The following is a 22,616-nucleotide window of genomic DNA, read 5'->3' as shown; positions in this document are numbered from 1 at the left end:
TTGTGGGGCCCACCGAGTTTCTTGCAGGAATTACAGTTATATTATTCATTGGCCGATATGCATAAATCCAATTTACAAAGCCCCTACGGCAAGTGCGACACCACGAAAGTGTGACAGAGAGAGAGAGGAGGCGTAAGGAGCGAGCGAGCTGGAGAACTTTCTCTTGGCGTCTTCTCGCGCGCTTTTGTTGCGCACAACTTAATGAATGGGGTGTTCTCGGGAGCGAAATAGTATCTAAAACTCCTTTTTTAGGTGTTTTTGTGGGAAATATTTTTAGTGTTGGTTTTGTGCTACAAATTGTTTTGAAAAAAATATTACTCATACGCAGTGTGACCCTTTATTTTATTTTGTATATTTAAAGCGTAGGAATATAAAATAATTACTTGATATTTTCTACTTTAATATTAATTTAGACGTTAAAAAATGGTTTAATTTTAATTTGGAAATAATTTTTTAACATATATCTATCCTTTTACTAAAAAAATACCCAAAAAAGTATGCTACAATTTTGATTATTTCCAATGGGTCGTATGATTTATTTGAAATTTTGAACCGATTACGTTTTGGGGAATGCCCCCTTTGTGTAACTCTCTTGCGTTTTTCTCTCCCTCACTTGAAAAGCTTACTCTCACGATGGGGCTCGTCGGCGAGCTTCGTGAAGCTTCGGGTGGTACGAATACCAGCGCGGGCCAAGGCTGGGCACCGCTTGCTCTGGCTGGTCTGGTGTTTCCATTTCAGAGTGTCGCAACGGCCAGTCGCAACGTCGCCGCGGCGCGCGTATCTTTTTTTTCCAGTGTGTACGTTTTGATTGCAAAAAAAAGAAGAGGCAAGCAGAAGCAAGCGCTAAGCTAAATAGCAGAAAACATTTTTCATCTGTGGCCTGGAAAAGTGCCTAAAAAGAAAATGAATAGATAAATTGTGTTTAATCGCCCGCCCCCCATCGTGCCACCAAATATTTACTGTATATTCATTGTATATTTTTGTTATTGCCTTCCTTCCTTTTGTTTTTCTTCTTGTTTTTTACTGATTTTCTTGTTAATTGTGCAGCTGTCCGCCTCCAAAATGATAAAAATGTGAGTTCCCCTAGTAGTGATATTTTGTTTGTTTTTCAGGTGGAAGAAACTGTGCAAATATTGCTGTGAAATTTGTTAAGGATAACAGAGTTTGAGAATGTTTGTGTCTGCAAGTCCTCCAATGTATGTATGTGTGGGAGTAGCAGCTCTCTGTGTATCTGTGTGTGTGTGTGAGTGTACGATGGCAGTGCGTAAATGCGTAAGCTGGACGCAGAAATATATGCTTTTTATTTTTCTTCTATAAAAAAATAATAAATAAGAAAATATTATAAATTATAAATATAAAGATGTTTTAAATTATAAATTTATATAAAGAATAAAATATTATATTTTATAATATGATTTAATAGAAGTTGGGGATTTTTTTCTTCTTGTGTAGTGTCTGTGGCCCAGGTCCCAAGGTTTTTGCTTCTCCATTCCACCTCTTCCGCCTCTTTGTGGAGCTCTCTCTCCCAAAAAACAACAACAACAACAAGGAGTCTGCAACTCTGATAAGAATTTTCCATGCGTATTTTTCACGTAAAGTTTTGTTTTGTTTGGTTTTTCCTTCTCTTTCTCTTTCCATACATATTTTGTTGTTATTGTTTTTGTTTTTTTTTTTTTGTGATTTAATTTCAATTTTTGCGGTCTCAGGTGCAACATTGAACAGATTTTATTTCGCGAGGGGTGGTTGGGGGGCTTAGTATACTTTTGGACCTACTTTGTTGTTGTTCTTGTTGTTGTTCCTTTAACCCTTAGCTTGTCCTTGGTGGTAAATCAGCATAATAAATTCTAAAATTTTGTTTTTTTTTTTTTTTTGTCTATGTACAGAGCTATTAATAAAAAAAATAAATATAGAAAATAGAGACAGAAATAAAGTACCGTTAACCATTGACGGTAATCATTGGTATTATTTTTGGCATCTTTCTTGTTTACATTTTGCGAAGGACCTCCTCAAGCATGTTTATTGTTGTTTTTTTGCTTTTCTCGGCTATCTCTGATGTTTATAAATTATTAATAAACATAAAGCGTGCCACAGGTGTGCACCCGGAGAGGAGAGAGGACAGAGGAGTGGGAGAGATGGCGACGCAAGAGCGAGCGACGAGAGCGCGACCTTTGTGTCCGAGTTTTCGTACTTACATACATACATATATAGAGGTACTTAAGTACATATGTATGTATGTATGTTTGTTTGTTTGTTTGTTCATTTCTAGCTGTGTTTGCTCTTTTCTGTCTAATTTGGCTGGCCAGACTCCGACCCGTAGTTGTCTCGGATTTAATAGGCTCACATTTTTGCTGTCCAACCTTTGCTCTCTCTTTGCATCTCCTCTATTTGCACCTGCCTTTGCTTCTCCCTATCCTCCTATCCCCTATCCCCACTGCTTTATGCCCCACCATCGCTTTCAATTATTTCCGCTTGAATGCGTTGACGTCGCCGCCGCCGTCGACGCCGACAGCGTTCCGCTTTTTTTATTTTGCTTTATTAATGCTTTTGCACTTTTACACGCAAAAAAAAATATATATATATAAATATATATATAAATATTTAATTGAAAAACTATAATTATAGTTTTTACCAATTTTTTTGTTTTAAAATTTATTTTTTTATTAAAATAAAAATATTTCAACTTTATTTTTCTCAGTGTCAGCCTTGTCTTATAACTTCATTTTACCGTATATTGTATGTCTTGGTCAATTACCATGGCAATTTATTTATCAGCTTGTTTCCCGCCCAGCTCTCCTCTCAATTGTGCAAATTGATAACTGTATCTCGCGGCCATATTGTGGCAGCGTCTCTCATCGTCCATCTTCCTCCTTCTCCTCCTTCTCATACTTTCCATCCTTTGGTCACATCATAAACTGTAAAATGACAAAATAGCTACGTATGTATGTACTACGTAGTACGTGGTACTCTTTTACGGTAAAATGTGCAAGCCCCTTGTTTCTATCTCTCTCTCTCTCTCTTTTTGTGTGTGTGCAATTCGTTTATTGATGCACAGTGGGATGGAGTGGGGGGAAATGCACGTAATCCGCTTAACGATTCGCGGTAGCAATGAAAAAGCCCCCATAACTGTCAAAAGCAAAAATAAAAAAAAAAATGCATAAATTAAAATACGACCGACTACGATGACTTAATAATTTTTTGACTTTCAACTGGAAAATTGCTTTAAAAAATTTTCAACAATTTTTCAAGTATTTCTTTGTCTTTAAAAAGTCACAAATTTTTGTGAAGTCAATAATTATAATTAAAAATTGCCATTTCATTATCAAATCTAGACTGTTTATTATCACTTTTAAATATAAAAACTTTTTTAGAAACAGAACCATAAAAAAAGTACTACAAATATATATATATTTTTTAATTTTTATCGTCAGAGTCGAATCAGAGTAGAAAAAAAAAGTAAATCACTCGAGGCATTTTTATGGCTTGAAATGTAATTATGGCCAAAAAGGACGAGGAAGGACACTGCATAGCATGCTTTTAATTGCCAGGAGGGCTTTTTTCCACTTTTTCCCTCAATTTGCTGGAGGGGGTAGTCCTATTTTTATAATTTAACTAAATAGATGGATATAGATGGTTTCCAGGTACATATTTGGGTTAATTTCAGGGGATGGTGGTGGCCATCCAAGACCAATATTTTTGTAGGGGGTGGTCCTATTGATTGACTTGTGGGCCTTCCCATCGAAACACAAGCCATGGATACACTCTAAGAAATTACACTATAAACAGTATCATTTCTATAGAATCTGGCTGGCTGGGAAAATAACTCCATTTAAATCATATTTTATTATTTAATTATTCAAACAAATAGATAAGAATATACATATATGGGCTCTATATCCCTTAATAAATAGGTAGCACTTGTAAAGTATTATAGTAATTTCCACCGTTAGATAATGTCAGATAATGAGTAGTTATCACTTATTAGATAATGAGGCCCATTGCTTTTTAGGGTGGAACTTATTTGCAAATTAACACATGTTTGTGATGAGCTACACTCCAGCCCACTGGCCCACCCACTGGGACCACCCACTGGACCACCCACTGGGCCCACCCACTTCGATAGGTCAGACTGCGATGCAAATGCGTCAGCCGACCACTGCGACTGCCACTCACATCACACAACAAATGGAACTGTTGCTGCTGTCAGCAGTCAACAATAAATCCAATTAGCACAAAGTACACCTCCATATGTCCACCGCATAATGAGAAAGTAAGAATAGTATCTGGGTTTCAAGGTGGATTTGGTTTCAAGGTGCTTTGCAAGTCACAAATTTCTTTATAAAGGGGGCTTTATAGATGACTTTATACTACAAAGTTTATAGAGTGGTCTTTTATGAGACCTATTCTATAATAATAAGAAAGTTACTTTAGATACTATCTTTAAGATATCTTTATAAAGATAAAGAGGCTCTATAAGTGACCAGAGAAGTGAATAAGGAGTGTATTGTTCCTCCTTACTAGCGATCAATTATTATATTATATTATATAGTAAAAATAGCAGATTTATATCTGCTAAAAAATATTGCTTTATTATAAGACCTTTTCTATAATAATAAGAAAGTTACTATAGATAGTATCTTCTTTAAGGTGATCAAGGAATATCTTTATAAGGAGGCTCTATAAGTGATCAGAAAAGTGCCTAGTTCTTCCTCAATAGGGCTCTATTATTATATTATAAAGTAAAGAAACTAAGAATATTAGATTCTTCTTGGAAAACCAAAGTTAAAATGTCAAAATATCTTTAATAAATGACCAACTAGTGCTCTATTATATAACTTATTCCATTATAATAAGGAAGTTTTGAGAGAAATACATGGTAGATAGTACCTTCTCTCCAAGGTAATCATAGAAATGTGCTTCCTAAGCACACATTTATTTATAAATAGGCTCTATAAATGACCAGAAAAGTGTATAAGAACAGTTATAGTTCCTTCTTTATAGGGCTCTATTATTATATAAATAATATTATAGAAGAAGGAAGTAAGAGTAGTAGATGTTATCCAAGGTAGTCTCAGTTATATGCTTCAAAAGTCAAGAATTCTTTATAAAAAGGTCTTATAATTAACCAAATAATATTTTTTATAAGAAACTAATAGTTCCATGTAAAATATCTATTCTATTATAATAAGAATTGTTAGAAGAATATTGTGGTGAATTGTAGAATTTTATTGTATAATTGTAACATAGATGTTTGATTCAAAATTAAACTAAAACAAGCTTCTTAAATGCCTAAATAGATGCCCTATTTAAGACCATATATTTTCTTATTCCATTAAAATAAAAAAGTTATAGTAGAAAGGAATGGAAGAGAGTATCTTCTCCAAGGTAGTCATGGAATATCTTTAAAAATAGGCTTTATAACTAACCAGAAAAGTGTATAAGGGGAGTGTGGTTCCTTCTTAATAGTACTCTATTGTTATATTATGAGTAATAGTAGTATAGAAGATACATATATAGATATATATACATATATAGTAAGGAAGTCTTGGTTATAGGCTTTGTAACCCAAAATATCTCTACAAAAAAGGCTAGAAATGACAAAAACACTGCCCTACTATGACCCCCATTCCATTATAATGTTAAAAAAGTTATAAAAGATAGTACTTATTTAAATGAAATCATGAAAATGAGTCAAAATTTCTATAAAACGAGGTCTTATAAGTAACCAAATAATACTTTTTATAAGAGGTATAAGAAGGAAAGAATAGTGGTTATATCCCAAAAAAGTATCTCAAGTAATGACCAAGGTACTGCCCTACTATGACCCCCATTCCATTATAATACAAAAAAGTTATAAAAGACAGTACTTAGTTCAAGGCAATCATTAAAAAGAGCTTCATAATCTCAAAATATCTTCATAAACAGAATCTTCCTCTATGATGACCAGAAAAGTGTCTACTTATTAGATTTTGGATTCAGAACCCCCTAAACTAGAGAATTACAAGACTATAAGGCCATCGAGTGGATAAAAAAAACGGAACCGCTGAACTGGCAACTTTTGCAACGTTTTTTTAGTGAAATTTGAGAACCTGCTTGACCTTATCGGACTTGCTAGTTCTTTTCTCTTTATGTTGTTGTTGTTATTGCTATTTAATTGACACAGCCCAGCCCCCTTTTTGTCGCTGGCCCAACCCTAACCCCAACCCCAACCCCAATGCCCCGTCCCTGGAAGGGTCTCGTCTTGGCCAAAGACGATTATCTGTAGTGGCTGTCAGAGACTTTGAATGCCCCACACTGCTGCCACTCCTCTAATTTGACTGTGACTTGAAATCGATAATGGGATGGAGGGGATATTTATGTGCAAAGGGGCATAGTCGAAGCTCGAATGCTCTACGTTATAGGGGTGACTTCTAGTATATACTTAATGTGGTGGTTTATGATTAGAAAAGAGTTCTAAAACAAAGACTAATTAGTTGAAATTGTTTATTTAGTTTGTTTGGAAGGTAATTTAAGCTTTTTCTGCTTATGATTCTCAACTGGTTCTACATAGAGGATACATATAGGCATAATCGAAGCTTGAATGCTCTACGTTGTAGGGGAGACTTAAGGGAAATACCTAATTTAGGGGTTTATGATTAGAAAAGAGTTCAAAAACAGAGACTAATCAGTTAAAATTTTGTATTTAGTTTGTTTAGGAAGTAATTTAAGCTTTTTTTCTTATGATTCTCAACTGGTTCTAGTTCCATTAATCCAAAACCTTGGAATTATTAGGGATTGCTATAAAAAGTTGCTTTTAAAAGTGTAGTTTATTGTTCTATTAGATCTAAAATATGTATATTTATCCTATAATTCTCAACTGGTTCTAGTTCTCTTCTCTTTTTCACAAAAAAAAATTGGGATTATTAGGAATTTTTTGAACAACACTTCAAGTTTGTATATTATTTGTTCTCTTAGATCTAAAAGATATGTTTCTCTTATGATTCTCAACTGGTTCTAGTTCTATACTTTTCTTTTTCATCCTGGGATGATACTTGGGATTATAAGTAATTGCTTTAAAACTATCTAAGTTTATAGTTTTTTTCCTCTTGGATCCAAAATATCTATTTTTCGCTTATGATTCGCAACTTGTTCTGCCGGAAATGTTTACTATAGCCTATACCCCCTATACTCTACCCTGGCTTCAGCTGTCAGTCAGAGTCAGTCAGTTAGTGAGTCGTTTGTGGCATCGAGTTTCTCATTTAGTTAAATGTCACATGGGCATTAGGGAGAAGCCATAGCAACCAGCCAACCATCTAGCCATCTGAGCCACCACTGTAGAACACCACCACCTCTGTGTCCTACCTCCGGACTAGAATCATCCGACTAACCTCTCGTATTCTGTTTTTCTTCTATTTTCTTTCTTTACATATTTTTTTTCCTTCTATTCCGTTTGCTGTTTTGGCCACTTTTGCCGTACCGGGTCATCATCCAGGTCATAGACGACGGACACCACCACCAACGACGACGACGACGACGACGACAGCAGCAGCAGCAGACGTGCTCCTCCCCTCAACAGCGCCGGACGCCAGTGTCGCCTCCAACGCCTCCATCATCCCAGCCATGACCGGCGGCAATCGATGATTCTCCCCATTGTCATTGCGTAAGCGAGACAGAGACAGTTAAAGCGAGAGAAGGAGAAAGAGATAGGGAAATAATCTAAGAAAAAAAAAAAAGGGTTTTCCATCCGGATCCGGAATAGTTACATTAGCCGGAGGGAGGAGCTATCATTGAAGAAGGAAAACAAAAAAAAATAGAAATTCAAATTCAAAATGCTGATCAAGGAGTACCGCATCCCATTGCCCCTCACTGTGGAGGAGTATCGGATCGCTCAGCTCTATATGATAGCGGTAAGTGGAGATGTTCCCATCTTCCATCCATCCAAAAAACATCCAACTACAATTAGAATTTGCCATTTGCAGAAGAAGAGCCGGGAGGAGAGTCATGGCGAGGGCAGTGGCGTCGAAATTATCATCAATGAGCCGTACAAGGACGGACCCGGCGGCAATGGCCAGTACACGAAAAAGATATACCATGTCGGGAATCATCTACCAGGCTGGATCAAGAGTGAGTCTCAAAGGATACACTTCCATCCTATCTAATCCCTAATCCCTCATCCTTGTAGGCCTCCTGCCGAAGAGCGCTCTAACTGTGGAGGAGGAGGCGTGGAATGCCTATCCCTATACCAGGACACGCTACACTTGCCCCTTCGTGGAGAAGTTCTCGCTGGACATTGAGACGTACTATTATCCGGACAATGGCTATCAGGAGAATGTCTTCCAGTTATCTGGCAGTGATCTAAGGAATCGTATCGTAGGTTAGTCTTTCTCCCAGAGATTCTACTGACACCATTTCTAATCTTAAACCCTTCTCCTTTCAGATGTCATTGATATCGTTAAGGACCAGCTATGGGGTGGTGATTATGTGAAGGAGGAGGATCCCAAACACTTTGTTTCGGACAAGACGGGACGTGGTCCGCTCGGTGAGGATTGGCTGGAGGAGTATTGGCGCGAGGTGAAGGGCAAGAAACAGCCGACCGGCCGCAACATGTCCCTGATGACCGCCTACAAGATCTGCCGTGTGGAGTTCCGCTACTGGGGCATGCAGACCAAGCTGGAGAAGTTCATACATGATGTGGCCCTGCGCAAAATGATGTTACGGGCTCATCGGCAGGCCTGGGCCTGGCAGGACGAATGGCATGGTCTCACTATCGAGGATATACGCGAGTTGGAGCGACAGACCCAACTGGCCCTGGCCAAGAAGATGGGCGGTGGCGAGGAGTGCAGCGACGGTCAGTCCACCGATCTGACGCCCACTATTCTAACCTCCACCTCTCCGCGAACCCTTGCAAAATTGTAATTCGTAGAAACCCATAGAGTCCATTGGACAAATGCCCATTATTATTAGTTTTTTATTTTTTTTTCCTGTTGGGTGGATTTTTAATTTTTTTCTCTGGAGGATTAACATTTTGCAAGAGTTCCTGGACACTCCCAGTTCCTCCTAGCTTCCAAATTAAAATTTCTTTATTATTCTCATGTTTAGATAGCGTTTCGGAGCCGTATGTTAGTACGGCAACTTCCGCCGTGGCCTCAGCCGGCCCGACTGGAAGTGAGCGGAAGAAGTCCGCTCCGGCCATACCGCCGATTGTCACCCAACAGCCGCCCAGCGCCGAGGCCAGTTCGGATGAGGAAGAGGGCGAAGAGGAGGAGGAGGATGATGAGGACGAGAACGATGCCATCGGCACTGGGGTGGATCTATCCGCCGCCCAGAGCAGCTCCTCCGCCCAGAGATCCCGCTCGCAGAGCATCCAAATGGCCAACAAGGCCAAGTTCGGGTCAAAGGGCGCCCTGCACTCCCCGGTGGGTTCGGCCCACAGCTTTGATCTTCAGGTGAGATTCTAGAATCTGAATAAGAGCTCTTGTCTCGATGTCCTTTGTGCTCTCTTGGTGTTTCCTTTAAGGATAATATGTTTGTTTTTTTTTAAATTAAAAAAAGATATAATATGATTCTGTCTATTTTTGATTCAAATATCATGGAGATCGATGTCTGTTTCTTTTTTTCATAAATTTCAAAGCATTTTTTCTAATTTTTTAAAAGAAATTTAAAGTTTGAAACTAAAAAATAAGATTTCAAAACTCGAAATGCCATAAAAATTATAATTTTTCGAAATTCAAAATCCTAATCCTTCATCCTAACCCTACTTTTTTGGTCTCGGGTTCGACTCCTGCTACTATTTCTGTGTGTTTCTTATCTCTCTTTTTAATCTTTAAAAAAGAAATCAAAACTTTAAAAACAAAAAACAAGATTTTTGAACTGTTATTGCCATTAAAAATATAATATTTTTAAAATCAAAACCCTATCCTTCATCCTAACCCTACTTTTCTGGTCTCGGGTCTGTGTGTTCTTTACTTCTGTGTATTTTTTACTTTTTATCATAAATTTCAAAGCATTTTATGTCTTTTTTTCAATCTTAAAAAAAATTGAAAGTTTTAGAACCAAAAATCAAGATTTCAAAACTTTAATTGCAATAAAAATCGTAATCCTTCATCCTAACCCTACTTTTGTGGTCTCGGGTTCGACTCCCTGCTACTATTTCTGTGTGTTGTGTTGTGTGCGTCTTAAATTAAATTAATCTTTAATTTACCTTCAAATCCAACACGATCCACCGACAAAAACAACACCTGAAACTAAAACTTCAACACCTTTACCTTTTTTTAACCAATCCAATACAAAAATACCAAAAAATACCAAAAAAAAAAACAGTCAAAAAAGCCGCATGCCAAGACAGTGCCACGCAGACATGTAAGTTCCTCGCCCCGTCTCTGTCTAATTTGTTCAGCCATCTCTCTTTTTTTTCATTGCTTTTGGCTTTTTTTTATTTTTAATAATTAAAAATTAATAATATTTTCCAAATAGTTACCTCTTAGTATATTTTTTTTTTAGTATTTTTGCTTAAAAGCAGAAGAATCTATGCTTAGCTTCCTGCCTCCCAGAATCGCTCCTAGAATCAGATATTTATATAGTTTTTCATTAAAATATTAGTTTAAAAAATGTTTAAAATATTAAATTAATTAAAATTAATAATCACAGGTGGCTAATTGGCGGATGGAGCGCCTGGAAGTGGACTCCAAGTCCAACTCCGATGAGGAATTCTTCGACTGTTTGGGTAAGAAGACTCTATACTTTTAAAGAAATCCAACTAATCCGGAGATCCAATCCCCTCCAGACACCAACGAGACCAACTCCCTGGCCAAGTGGAGCTCCCTGGAGCTGTTGGGCGAGGGTGATGACAGCCCGCCGCCACATGGTGGTCCTTCCAGTGCCGGATCCTCGGAAGGACGTGGCAACTCCCGGCAGGAGGACAGCATCTTCAACCAGGACTTCCTGATGCGCGTCGCCTCGGAGCGGGGCAACAAGCGCCAGCTCCGCTCCTCGGCCAGTGTGGATCGCAGCCATGACTCCTCGCCGCCGGGCTCTCCCAGCACCCCGTCGTGCCCCACCACCATCCTGATCCTGGTGGTCCATGCCGGTTCCGTGCTGGACGCCGCCAGTGAGCTGACAGCCAAGAAATCGGACGTTACCACCTTCCGGGGCTCCTTTGAGGCGGTGATGCGTCAGCACTATCCCAGCCTGCTCACCCATGTGACCATTAAGATGGTGCCCTGCCCCTCGATCTGCACCGACGCCCTCGGCATCCTCTCCAGCCTGAGTCCCTACTCCTTTGACGCTTCGCCCTCCGCGGCGGATATACCCAATATAGCTGATGTGCCCATCGGAGCGATACCTCTGCTGTCGGTGGCCTCGCCGGAGTTCCAGGAGACGGTCAACAAGACGGTGGCCGCCGCTAACATAGTCTACCATGAATTCCTGAAATCGGAGGAGGGTCATGGCTTCTCTGGACAGATCGTGATGCTGGGCGATTCCATGGGCTCCCTGCTGGCCTACGAGGCTCTCTGCCGCTCCAATGGCAGCCAACCGGGCACGGCATCCAATTCCGGCGGCGATGCCTCCAGCACCACGAATGTCAATCCCCATAATCTCCTCTCCGCTCGCCACTCGCGCTTGGATGACGAGGAGCGCTTCATAGAGGCCGACCTGGATGCGAAGAGGCTTCTGGTGGCGCCATCACCTCGGCGACGACGCTCCAGCTCCTCCAGCGACTCGCGGGCCATCAAGCTGGACTTTGATGTGTGCGACTTCTTCATGTTCGGCTCCCCGCTGTCCGTCGTCCTGGCCGCCCGGAAGCTGCACGACTCCAAGGCCGCTTTGACACGGCCCAACTGCCACCAGGTCTACAATCTTTTCCATCCAACTGATCCGATTGCCTCGCGTCTGGAGCCGCTACTCAGTGCCCGGTTCTCCATCCTGGCGCCGGTTAATGTGCCCCGCTACGCCAAGTATCCTTTGGGAAATGGTCAGCCACTGCATTTATGTGAGTTCTGGGTGGGATTTGGTGAAATCTCTTACTGATTACTCTTTTTTTGTGCTTCCAGTGGAGGTGATCCAGTCACATCCGCAGCACTTCAACGATGGCAACCACCTCCTGGCCGGCAGGCGGCTATCCGATGCCTCCATGCAGAGCACCATATCGGGTCTGATTGAGAATGTCTCCCTAAGCACTATCCACTCCCGTAAGAAGCTAGCAGCTCATTAGCTCTCATTCTTCGCAGATCATCAAAGTAATGGCACTAATAGTCCTCAGGGAGTCTCATCCGCTAGGACATTTCACGATAGACTTTAGAGTATGAAGCGATATGGTCACACTGGCAGTACACCTTGTTCCAAAACATACAAATTTCATTCTCGTAGGGACTTACACTATTGATTAGAACTTTATACATATGTATATTATTAAATATAGAACTATAAGTAGAAATAGAACAGGTATAGGAGAATCATATATCATCTCCAGCAATGTCCATATCTTGTTCATTATCCAACCAATTCTTAATCGGATTCGTAGATCTATTCCACCATTCTATCTATCATCCGTTTCTTGAATTAAAATCAAGAGAGTACATTTTGGATCTAAAGTTTCAAATAAACTATGGGTGATAATAATAGTGATAATATGCCCCAAAGTCAAGGCTATATCTTGGCCAATATCCATCCGATTCCTGATCGGAATACTTTCAAAGATTCGTAGATCTATTCTTCAATATTTTTCATCAAAATCTAGAAAGAAAAGATTTCCATCCATTTTCTTGTACATTTTTTTGGGGAGAACCCTTGGAAAATAATAGGGAAAGAATGGGAGTGGGTGGGATATGCCCCAAAGTCAAGGCTATATTTTAGCCTATATCCATCCGATCTGTAAGAGGAATGGCTTCAAAGAAACTGTTTTTTTTTTTTTTTTTTTTTTTTATTTCTATTACTCCGCTTGGGAGCTTAGGGCATCCACATGTGTATTCCACCGGACCCTCTGTTCTCTTTGCCAAGTCCCCAGGTGATGTATTATTGTCTGCGAGTTCGCGTATTGTAGATCGGCGCCAGGTTAGCTTTTGGGGCGTCCCACTCTTCTTCTTCCTTGCGGGTTCCACTCCAGGGTTCCAATCCTAACTATGCCCATCTCCTTATTCAAACTGCGCAATTCTGGATGGCTCCATTAGGGTCCTCACATTCCATTGTCCAATTCGTGTCCGTTGCGAAAAGCGGCGGGTCGTCATCGGGCTGGGGGTGTGGGTGTTTTTTTTCTAATCATGTGTTTGTTTCTGTAATCGTTATTTTTCAGTCGATCCGGTGATTAGCCGAGTGCAACCTATCTCAGAAGTGGGCTTGCCACCTAACGACATCTGGGAATGCCGGTTTTTCGGGTCTCATGCACATAATTATAAATAGCGAGAATCCAACGGGAGCTTTTCGCTACTTACATCATATGCGCGAGCGCCGAAAAACTTGCAGGGCCATGCACTTGACACGAGTGGGGCTCGAACCCACGACCTCACGCTTAGCGAGCTAGTACACTAACCACTAGGCTATGAGGCCCCCCTGAAACTGTTAACGATTCCTAATTAATCTGAATCAAAATCTATAAACTACATTTTTGATCCATTTTTTTTGAACTTTTTTTTGGGAGTGTTTTTGAAAAATGTCTGGAATATGATCCATAGCCAATACCATAACTTGGTCAATATCTATCCGATTCTTTAGCAGAATACCTTTAAAGATTGATAGATCGATTCTCCATCAAGCTGCATCAAAACTTGATCACCAATTTTTTTTTTTTATTTTTAGTAAATTTTTTTTGGGTAGCCCCCTTACAGAAACTGAGAAATCCTTAGAAAGGACCATGTGGCTCCAAAGATAAGGCTATATCTCGAACAATATTCATTCGATTTCTGAGCGGAATATCTTAAACGATTTGTAGATCTATTTCACGATTCTGCATCAAAATTTAGAAACATCATTTTTTATCTATTTTTTCGAATTTTTTTTGGGGAGACCCTTTTGAAAATACCAGCTAAGCCATGGAAGAACAATAGGGTCCCTAGCAATGGCTATATCTTTGCCAATAATCGTCCGATTCTTAAGCGGAATACCTTAAACGATTTGTATATCGATTCTACATCATTCTGCATCAAAATCTGAGAAGAAAATATTTTTTAGATTTTTTTGTCAACATTTCTGGGGGATCCCCTTGAAAAATTATGAAAAATGTATGAAAGGACAATATGGTCTCCAGCGATGGCTATATCTCGGTCAATATTTATTTGATTCTTAAAATGAATACCTTGATAACCTTGAATTCTTGATAAATCTGCTTCAAAATCTAGAATCAAAAATTGTAGATCCATTTTTTGTGAATTTTTTCTTGGGAGACCCAGACTCCCTAAAAGGTGTCGGAAGAGGCATGGAAGTGATGGAAGTAATATGTCCCAATCTTGGCCAATATCTATTCTATTCTTGAGTGGAATACCTTAAAAAGATTCTTGAATTAATTCTCCATCAATCTGCATTAAAATCTAGAATTACAAATTTTGTAAATCAATTTTTTCTGAGGAGAACCTTGAGGAAGATCATATAACTACTTAGGCTCCAATGAGACCCATATCACTGCCAAAATAGATCAGATTTCCGTGCTTTAAGCTTTAAAATATTCCTTATTTACAAAATCTAGAATTATTAGTGCTATTAGTTTGGAGACAACAGTAGAATTATTCCTTATTAATCCTTAAATCCCCTTTCAGTTCAAAACAAGTGGTGGGGCACCAAGCGTTTGGATTACGCTCTTTACTGCCCCGAGGGACTGAGCAACTTCCCGGCCCACGCCTTGCCCCATCTCTTCCACGCCAGCTACTGGGAGAGCCCGGACGTGATCGCCTTCATCCTGCGCCAGATCGGCAAGTTCGAGGGCATCCCGTTCGTGGGCTCCAATGACGACAAGGACAACGCCGCCTTCCATCCGGGCCAGCCGCGAGAGAAGTGGATCAAGAAGCGCACCTCTGTGAAGCTGAAAAATGTGGCCGCCAATCATCGGGCCAACGATGTGATCGTCCAGGAGGGCAGGGAGCAGCGACTCAACGCCAGGTTCATGTACGGGCCGCTGGACATGATCACCCTGCACGGAGAGAAGGTGGATGTGCACATCATGAAGGATCCGCCAGCGGGCGAGTGGACTTTCCTCAGCACCGAGGTGACCGACAAGAACGGCCGCATATCCTACTCCATTCCCGACCAGGTCTCCCTCGGCTACGGCATCTATCCGGTGAAGATGGTGGTCCGTGGCGATCACACCTCCGTGGACTGCTATATGGCGGTGGTGCCGCCTTTAACCGAATGTGTGGTCTTCAGCATTGATGGATCCTTCACCGCGTCCATGTCGGTGACGGGCAGAGATCCCAAGGTGCGAGCTGGAGCCGTGGACGTCTGCCGGCACTGGCAGGAGCTGGGCTACCTGCTCATCTACATCACTGGGCGACCGGATATGCAGCAGCAGCGCGTCGTCTCCTGGCTGAGCCAGCACAACTTCCCCCACGGCCTGATCTCGTTCGCCGACGGCCTGTCCACCGATCCGCTGGGCCACAAGACGGCCTATCTCAACAATCTGGTCCAGAACCACGGAATCTCAATCACAGCCGCCTACGGCAGCAGCAAGGATATTAGTGTCTACACGAATGTTGGCATGCGACCGGATCAGATATTTATTGTGGGAAAGGTGCGTCTCCCCCAAGGATATGGGGTTTGGGGGTTATATTTTATAGATCTCTGCTAGGCTACTTGGTCACTTGGGTCTATGTAGTCCTGTCCGCCTGGCCGTTTGTCCGTTTCTTTGATTCGAGAGCACTGTCCGCCTATCTGTCCGTTGGTCTTTCTGGAATTGGGGCTTTAAGATACATTTTAAAGTCAAAATAGAACATCCTATTCATAGAACCTTGTTGCCTGTGTCCTTATAGTCCTGTCCGTCTGTCCGGTGGTCCGTTTCTTTGCTTCTAGGACCCTGTCCGCCTATGTGTCCGCTTGTCCGTCAGTTTTTTGGCTTTAAGATACACTTTAAAGTGAAAATAGAGCGCCATATGTCTTCAGAACTTTGTCCTCGATGCTCATATGGTCCTGTCCTTCTGTCCGTTTGTCCTTTTTTTATCATCTCCATGCCATGTTCGCCTATCTGTCCACTTGTCCGCCAGTTTTTTTACTTTCAGATACATTTTAAAGTCAAAATAGAGTCCCCTCTTCTAAGAAAATAGTCTTGTGTGTCCATATAGTCCTGTCCGTCTGTCCGCTTGTCCGTTTCTATGCCTCCAGAGTCATGTCCTCCCATCTGTCCCTTTGTCCCTAAGCTTTGAATTAAATTTCCCTATCTAACCTTCTATTTTTCCACTTACAGGTAAGCAAGAAGCTGCAATCCAATGCCACCGTGCTCAGTGACGGCTATGCCGCCCACCTGGCCGGATTGCAGGCGGTGGGCGGGTCCCGTCCGGCCAAGGGGAATGCCCGGATGGTGATACCCAGGGGCTGTTTCAACCTACCCGGCCAGACGGCCAATCCGCGACGCCGAAGGTAAGACCGGAAGATCCGGAACAATGGACCACTGCTTGCTGATCCCGCCCGATCATAATGCCCGATCTGTGTATATATATGTATATTTGTACATGTGCGTGTATGTGTTTAGTGTAAATAGGCAGAAAGCATTTGTGTTTGTTGGCGATATATAATCGCTATATATAATATATATATGTTGTTTGTAAAGTTCAATGCCTTCAGGATAGAAAATACTAAAAAATACTAGTTAAATTTTAAATTAAATAGTTAAATAGTAATTAAAACAAAGTATTCCTATGAAAAAATAGCTTTAAATCTGAAGGCATTCAACTTCGCACCAAGTTTAGAGTTCGAAACTGCTTGGTTGGTGTTCTTTTTGTTTTGTTTTAATTGTAAAATAATAATATGTTAATTTTGTTTTGTTTGTGTGGCTTTATGTTTTTGGTTTGGTCGCATGGCCGTTAATTCAAAAAATCCAGCATCATTTCTGTTCAAATTCAAATTCAAATTCAAATGCAAGGACAATGCCGAGAGATCATACCATTCCATTCCACATCCTTCGGTGTCAAATCCGTCAACTAAACGTTGTGTGCGCTGTTTTCCTGGCCTGGCCGGTCGTCCTGCCGGTCCGACCGAATCGATGTCCTAAACTCTCTCTCTCTCTGTCTCTTACTGTCTCTCTCTTGCCAAAAATGCAAAAAAAAAAAAATTCTAGTTCCACCCAAGCTAATCTTGTGCACTTTTCCCCACTCCCCCCACTTGCAAAAAAAAAAAAAAAAATACCAAAAAAAAAAAAAACAAATATGTAGCATTGCTTTCGAGTTGCAATTGGCCAACATCAGTCCCGGCAACAGCAACAGCAACAGCAACAGCAACATCGGCGGCAACAACAGCCCCTGCAGCAGCAACAGCATCTTACTGGCCCAGTTAATTGAGGAGGCCATTGCCAAGGATACTAGTACGCCGGTTGCCTAGCGCTTAAAAAACAAAAAAAATATATATAAACTATATATATATATATATAAAAAAAAAAAAAAGGAAACTAAATCGGGGAAAACAAATCTCATATATCCTCTCAAGAAAAACTAGTCCGCCACAGATCATATATTGTATTTTAATTTGCAATTTATATCGATTTATATCGATTATTGTCGATTTATATCGTTTCAAGTTTTAAGTTTCGTCCTAGAACAAATGCCGTATTATGTATGCTATAAGTTATTACTATTATGATTATTATTGTATTACTATTATTATTATATTTGTATTATTCTTATTTGTAAATGATATTATTTTTGTTGCGAACAAAAAGCAATTAGGAACAAAAAACATACAAAAAACCTAAACACAATTTATAAATAAATAAATGCAGTACAGCAGTGTCCAAATAGAAATGCCTTAAAAAATAGCTAAAATATAAAAATATACATATATGTATATGTGAATAGTGATATATATATATAATTTATAATGTTCCAATTACGATTTGTATCTTTTCTTGGTTTGATCTTTGATTTACGGATAATCGATAAAAAATAATCGAAAAAAAAAAATAATGCTTAAAAACGCTTCACCACGCTGACCACTTGTCACCATACTCACCATACCCCGAACACACCACAATCACGATCGCCTCTCAAAACCCACCACGCTGACGAATAACACCTTACTTGCACACTGAAAAAAATAAAAAACACAATCATTAGGCTGCATGAACAAGCAACGAATGACAATTGAACTTGCCACTTAGAAAATTAAACAAAAAAAGCAAAGCAGATTGTTTTTGAGATTAAAAATTAGTAAACATAAATTTTAAAAACATAAAAAAAAAAAATTAATCTAGAAAATAGTAATTGATCAATTAGATCTAGTATTTTAGAATATGCCCATTACCCAAGATATTTTCAGTTGTTTTTTCATATATATTTTTGAAGCATTACTAGATGAGCATTTTTTATTGATTGATTGATTGATTGATTGATTGATTGGTGTTGTGCAAACAAACTTATTGAAAAACACACAAACACACACCAAACGCACGTAGATTCAAAATTTGATCTCTATCTGAACTTTAACTCTGTCTCTGTCTTTTTCCAAAAAAAAAAATATATACGAAAAACTCAAAATTTGCTTGCAAAAAACACTCAAAAAACTCAAAACAACAAAAAACATACTTTCCCCCAAAAAAAACCCCATACACTTTCCCCCAAAATGTATCACAACACCCACTCAACATCGACATTGTTATCGATAACTAGCAACGAGACGGGACTGTCATCGCCGATAAGGAGTGGTTATCTAAAGCGCAAGACCTATCTGAGTCATCACTAGAGAGGAGAACTAGATAACTAGAGATCGAACTATCGAACCCCGAAATACAGCCCCGAAATAGTTATATCGCTGCATTCCTTACTATCTAGAAAACTAAAAACTAAAAAAAAAAAAGATCTAACAGTTACCCCAAAAAAACAAAAAAATAAATGGACAACAGCATCGATGTCTCCATACGCCACATCTGTATATATATTACACATATATATATTTATATACTATGCCCGATATATTGACAATTCAATGGTGTAATATAAAAACGATCAAAACCAAAATTGAAAAGAGAAATTGAAAAAAAAAAAAATACAATTGTACAACATTTAACCAAAGTCAAATGTGTCACGCGGTGAGTATTACGTAATCTATAATCTAAAACTCAATGGATATATACAGAGAGATGATAATTTAGTTATAGAACAGAATATATTAGGGGGGAAAAATATTTTAGGGGTAGAACAAAAAGGGGTTAACCTATCAGAAGCTTTTGCTTTAGTTCTCGAAGAATAAAATTAAATTGTTATTAAATATAAAGATCCAACTAATATATTGTTTTAATTCCATCCCTAGGTACCTGGAAAGAAAGACTGTTTCCTCCTGTTGTTTAATGGTTTTCCAAACCACTTAAAGCATAAACAAAAACTAAAGAACAAAACGCCGATCTTAAAGCTATATACTAAATACAATTAAAAAACAAAAAAACAAAAAACCAAAGATATATATACAAGATGATATATTCAAAATATAGGACCGTTTTACATATGCAAGCGAACAAAGTTCAACAAAACAAAACAAAACCAACAACCAAAACAATTGAAGGACAACAATTGAAGGACATAATAAATCGAACCGATGATCTCAACACAATTCTAAACTGATCAAAAATCGATATATATCGATTCAAGTATCGATCAAAATCGGCTGAGTTGGAGAGAGAGAGAGAGAGAGCGTTGCAAAATCAAATGGCAAATTCAATGCATTTCTTGACATAAACCAAACATAGATACTTACTTACAAAAAACTAAAAAAAATGGTAAAAAATTGATGGCTTCCGATTAGTAGAATAGTTAACTGTGTGTTTTTCTATATTCGTGAAGCAAATTAGTAACAAAAAATTAATGAAAATGTCATGAAATGAATGTGAAAACAATCTGATAACCTGGCCCCAGAAACTTTGAAATCTCCATAATTGTGATAGTTTTTCGTTAAAAAAAATAATAATTATTGAAAAAAATGAAATGTAAGGAACACAGGCAAAAAATACTAAAACCTCTATATATGTATGTCTACTAAAAAAAAAAAACAAAAATTGTTATTTGGAAATGATTCGAAAAATTCCTTATTTTGCGGTGTTACGAGTATAAAATAGATGATATTGATATTGTGTTAACGTAAAAACCCGATTTTGTGATACCAAGGACATAAAGAAATAACGAAAACCGAAAATCTAAACTCTAAACTCAAACTGAAACTCAAAACCGAAAGTTTTGAGTTTTCGAAATGAGATCAGGCATTCACTTCCGAGAATTAGAAACCTAAAGAAACAACAAACTCGAACGACTTAAGGCTACCTGATGTAACGGGCAATTTAATATATATGTATATATATATATATATACGAATCCCGATATAGAACTATATACTATACAACCACTATGTACACATAACCCAGTTATGTGCTGTCCACATAAGTTAACTTACAAAAACAACTCCCAAAGACAAATTCTAAACGAAGTACAGATTCTAAATAAATGGGAGCCACCCGGGTAAACAAAGATAGTAAAAAAAATTACTGAAAAAAATACTGAAAATAGAATACAGAGAAAGTAAATTATTTAAGTCATATATAGAGATAAGCCCAAAGTTGATTAACTCTCTGGTAGTTGAGTTGAGAGGATATAGTATATACTTCCTAAAATCGAAAAAGTTTGATTGTATATTGTATATAAGGATAAATATCCATACTATATACCATTTAGTATATACCATTATATAGCGCAAGAGTTCCTCTACTTTCTGTTTCTGTATCAGTTTTATTTTCTGTTTTTATGTCTCAGATGTGGATGGATCTCTTCAGCCCTAGAGAGTTGATGCTATATAGATCCTATATAATAGATAAAGTTTTTTGGGATTAACTCCTAACAAGTACCAGATCAAGTTTCCTCTCAGATCTTATGAAGTGTGAACTTTTGTTCTTCGAAATTGCTAATTCCTGTAGTATCCGCAGGGCTATTGTGTATTTTAGTTAGTAAAATTTAGTATTTGATTTGAAGCTCTTGCGGATCTGATTTCAATATCCCTCCACTGTCTCTGTCTGTGTCTCTCCCTTCCCCACCAGAACAAAAATAAACTCCCTCAGCCAATAATACCAAAAAAATATACTAAAAAAAATTGATATTTTGAAAACCCACCATTTAGAAGTTAAGCCGGAAAAACCCTAGAATACCATGGCCCATTATACCGACTAAAGAAAAAATCTAGAGGGGGGAATATATATATATATACCCCCTAAAATGTATATATAGAAACGGAATACTGCATATATAGAAAGACGGAAACAAATAACGGTTTAACAAACTAAAAAGCAATTGTTACGTACTTGTGCGTATACTTACTTTTAAGAGCAACACAGTCCAGGATAACAAACTCGAATTCATAATATTTAACGAATTATAGAACGGAATGGTATATAAAGAAATTATTTATTGACAACAAATTCTACAAGCAGTAAAAAAAATATTTAAAAATAAAAAAACAGAAAGCGGAGCAAGCCAAATGCAATCTATTTACAAAAATAAATATAAAATTACAAAAAACCAGAAACACAATAGAAAAAAAATACTAAAAAAAACCAGAAACAAAAATATTTATGTGTGAAGGAAAAGAAAAAGACATGGTTTAGGCCAATATTTAAATTTTTGGCTTCAAATTATGGCCAAAAGCTATAACGGTAAAAATATTTTTCGATGTAAGCTGTTTGTTAGACAAGGATCGACTATGGGCGAACGAAAGAGATGGCTATACCAAAGTTAATCATTTCCAAAAAAAAAAAAAACAAAAAATTGAAACAAAAATGGTTCAAGCAAAGATTAAAAAAAAAATACCAAAAAAAAAAAGATATTAAAAAAATGTTCTATTTGATGTTGCAAATGAGAAAAAAAAAATAAAATCAATAAAACATGCTATGTAAACAAATTGTTGTTTTGTTTCTTCATTCGATAAGGGGGCGTGGCAGGGAGGTCCTCCCAACTGGGCCCTAACTGAGGGGCCAACTGAATCCCCCATTCAGGCTACCTAGAAAATTAAATTTCATTGTTCATCGGAATCGAAATCGGTTATCAGGAACCACACACACCCGCAGGACACCCACACACACTCCCAGTTTTAATCCAAATTCAATTCACTTTGGACCAGGTCCTTATCAGCACTGCCTCCTGCCGCCTGCTGGCTTTGTCCTTTCGGTATCGGCCTCGGCCAGGATCCTAAATCCCGGATGGCCTTGAAAACCTGGATGCCTAGGCCCAGACCTAAGCCAGGACCTAGCCAGGTCTAATTGAATAAGATTGAAATGCTCTAATTATTCAATAGAACAATGGCAAGGATGTATTGGCCGGACTTGCTTTTTGGGGCTCTAGGATTTTGGGGAATACACTCCGGTTCATACCAAAAATACCAGCCTAAAACCAGCAGGACAATTGTAAGACCACCTTTATAGTCATATGCCGCACTGTTTCGTCCTGCCAAGGCCATCTGTTATTGCATCTTTTCGAGCCACT

General features: G+C 38.7%; 1 protein-coding gene and 1 long non-coding RNA gene across 12 annotated transcripts; one reads left to right on the top strand and one right to left on the bottom strand.

Moving 5' to 3' along the window:
* The first annotated feature begins 712 nt into the window (after window positions 1-712).
* On the top strand, window positions 713-21,876 carry LOC6505263 (protein retinal degeneration B). 10 transcript variants are annotated; one of them, XM_044717542.1, is made up of 14 exons: window positions 718-797; window positions 1,048-1,073; window positions 7,469-7,883; window positions 7,956-8,100; window positions 8,159-8,350; window positions 8,414-8,824; window positions 9,076-9,422; window positions 10,297-10,335; window positions 10,624-10,699; window positions 10,760-11,965; window positions 12,027-12,164; window positions 14,721-15,688; window positions 16,358-16,530; window positions 17,322-19,476. In XM_044717542.1, exons 3-14 carry the CDS (start codon window positions 7,806-7,808, stop codon window positions 17,485-17,487), a joined length of 3,939 nt encoding a protein of 1,312 aa, XP_044573477.1. In that variant the 5' UTR covers window positions 718-797; window positions 1,048-1,073; window positions 7,469-7,805; the 3' UTR covers window positions 17,488-19,476. The 10 variants fall into 10 exon arrangements, with proteins under 10 accessions (XP_032307804.1, XP_044573477.1, XP_032307805.1 ...); XM_032451913.2 differs by lacking the exon at window positions 1,048-1,073 and having other exon boundaries at window positions 713-797; XM_032451914.2 differs by lacking the exons at window positions 718-797; window positions 1,048-1,073 and having other exon boundaries at window positions 7,188-7,883; window positions 19,411-21,876.
* On the bottom strand, window positions 792-3,766 carry LOC116655034. 2 transcript variants are annotated; one of them, XR_004310174.2, is made up of 2 exons: window positions 1,935-3,766; window positions 792-1,311 (listed from the first exon to the last, which is right to left on the bottom strand). It is a non-coding gene; the product is annotated as an uncharacterized LOC116655034 (long non-coding RNA). The 2 variants fall into 2 exon arrangements; XR_006507797.1 differs by having other exon boundaries at window positions 2,753-3,766.
* Window positions 21,877-22,616: the final 740 nt, after the last annotated feature.

This window comes from Drosophila ananassae, chromosome XR (assembly GCF_017639315.1).
Source record: "Drosophila ananassae strain 14024-0371.13 chromosome XR, ASM1763931v2, whole genome shotgun sequence".
Classification (NCBI taxonomy): domain Eukaryota; kingdom Metazoa; phylum Arthropoda; class Insecta; order Diptera; family Drosophilidae; genus Drosophila; species Drosophila ananassae.
This window is presented reverse-complemented; position numbering and strand designations above follow the sequence as displayed.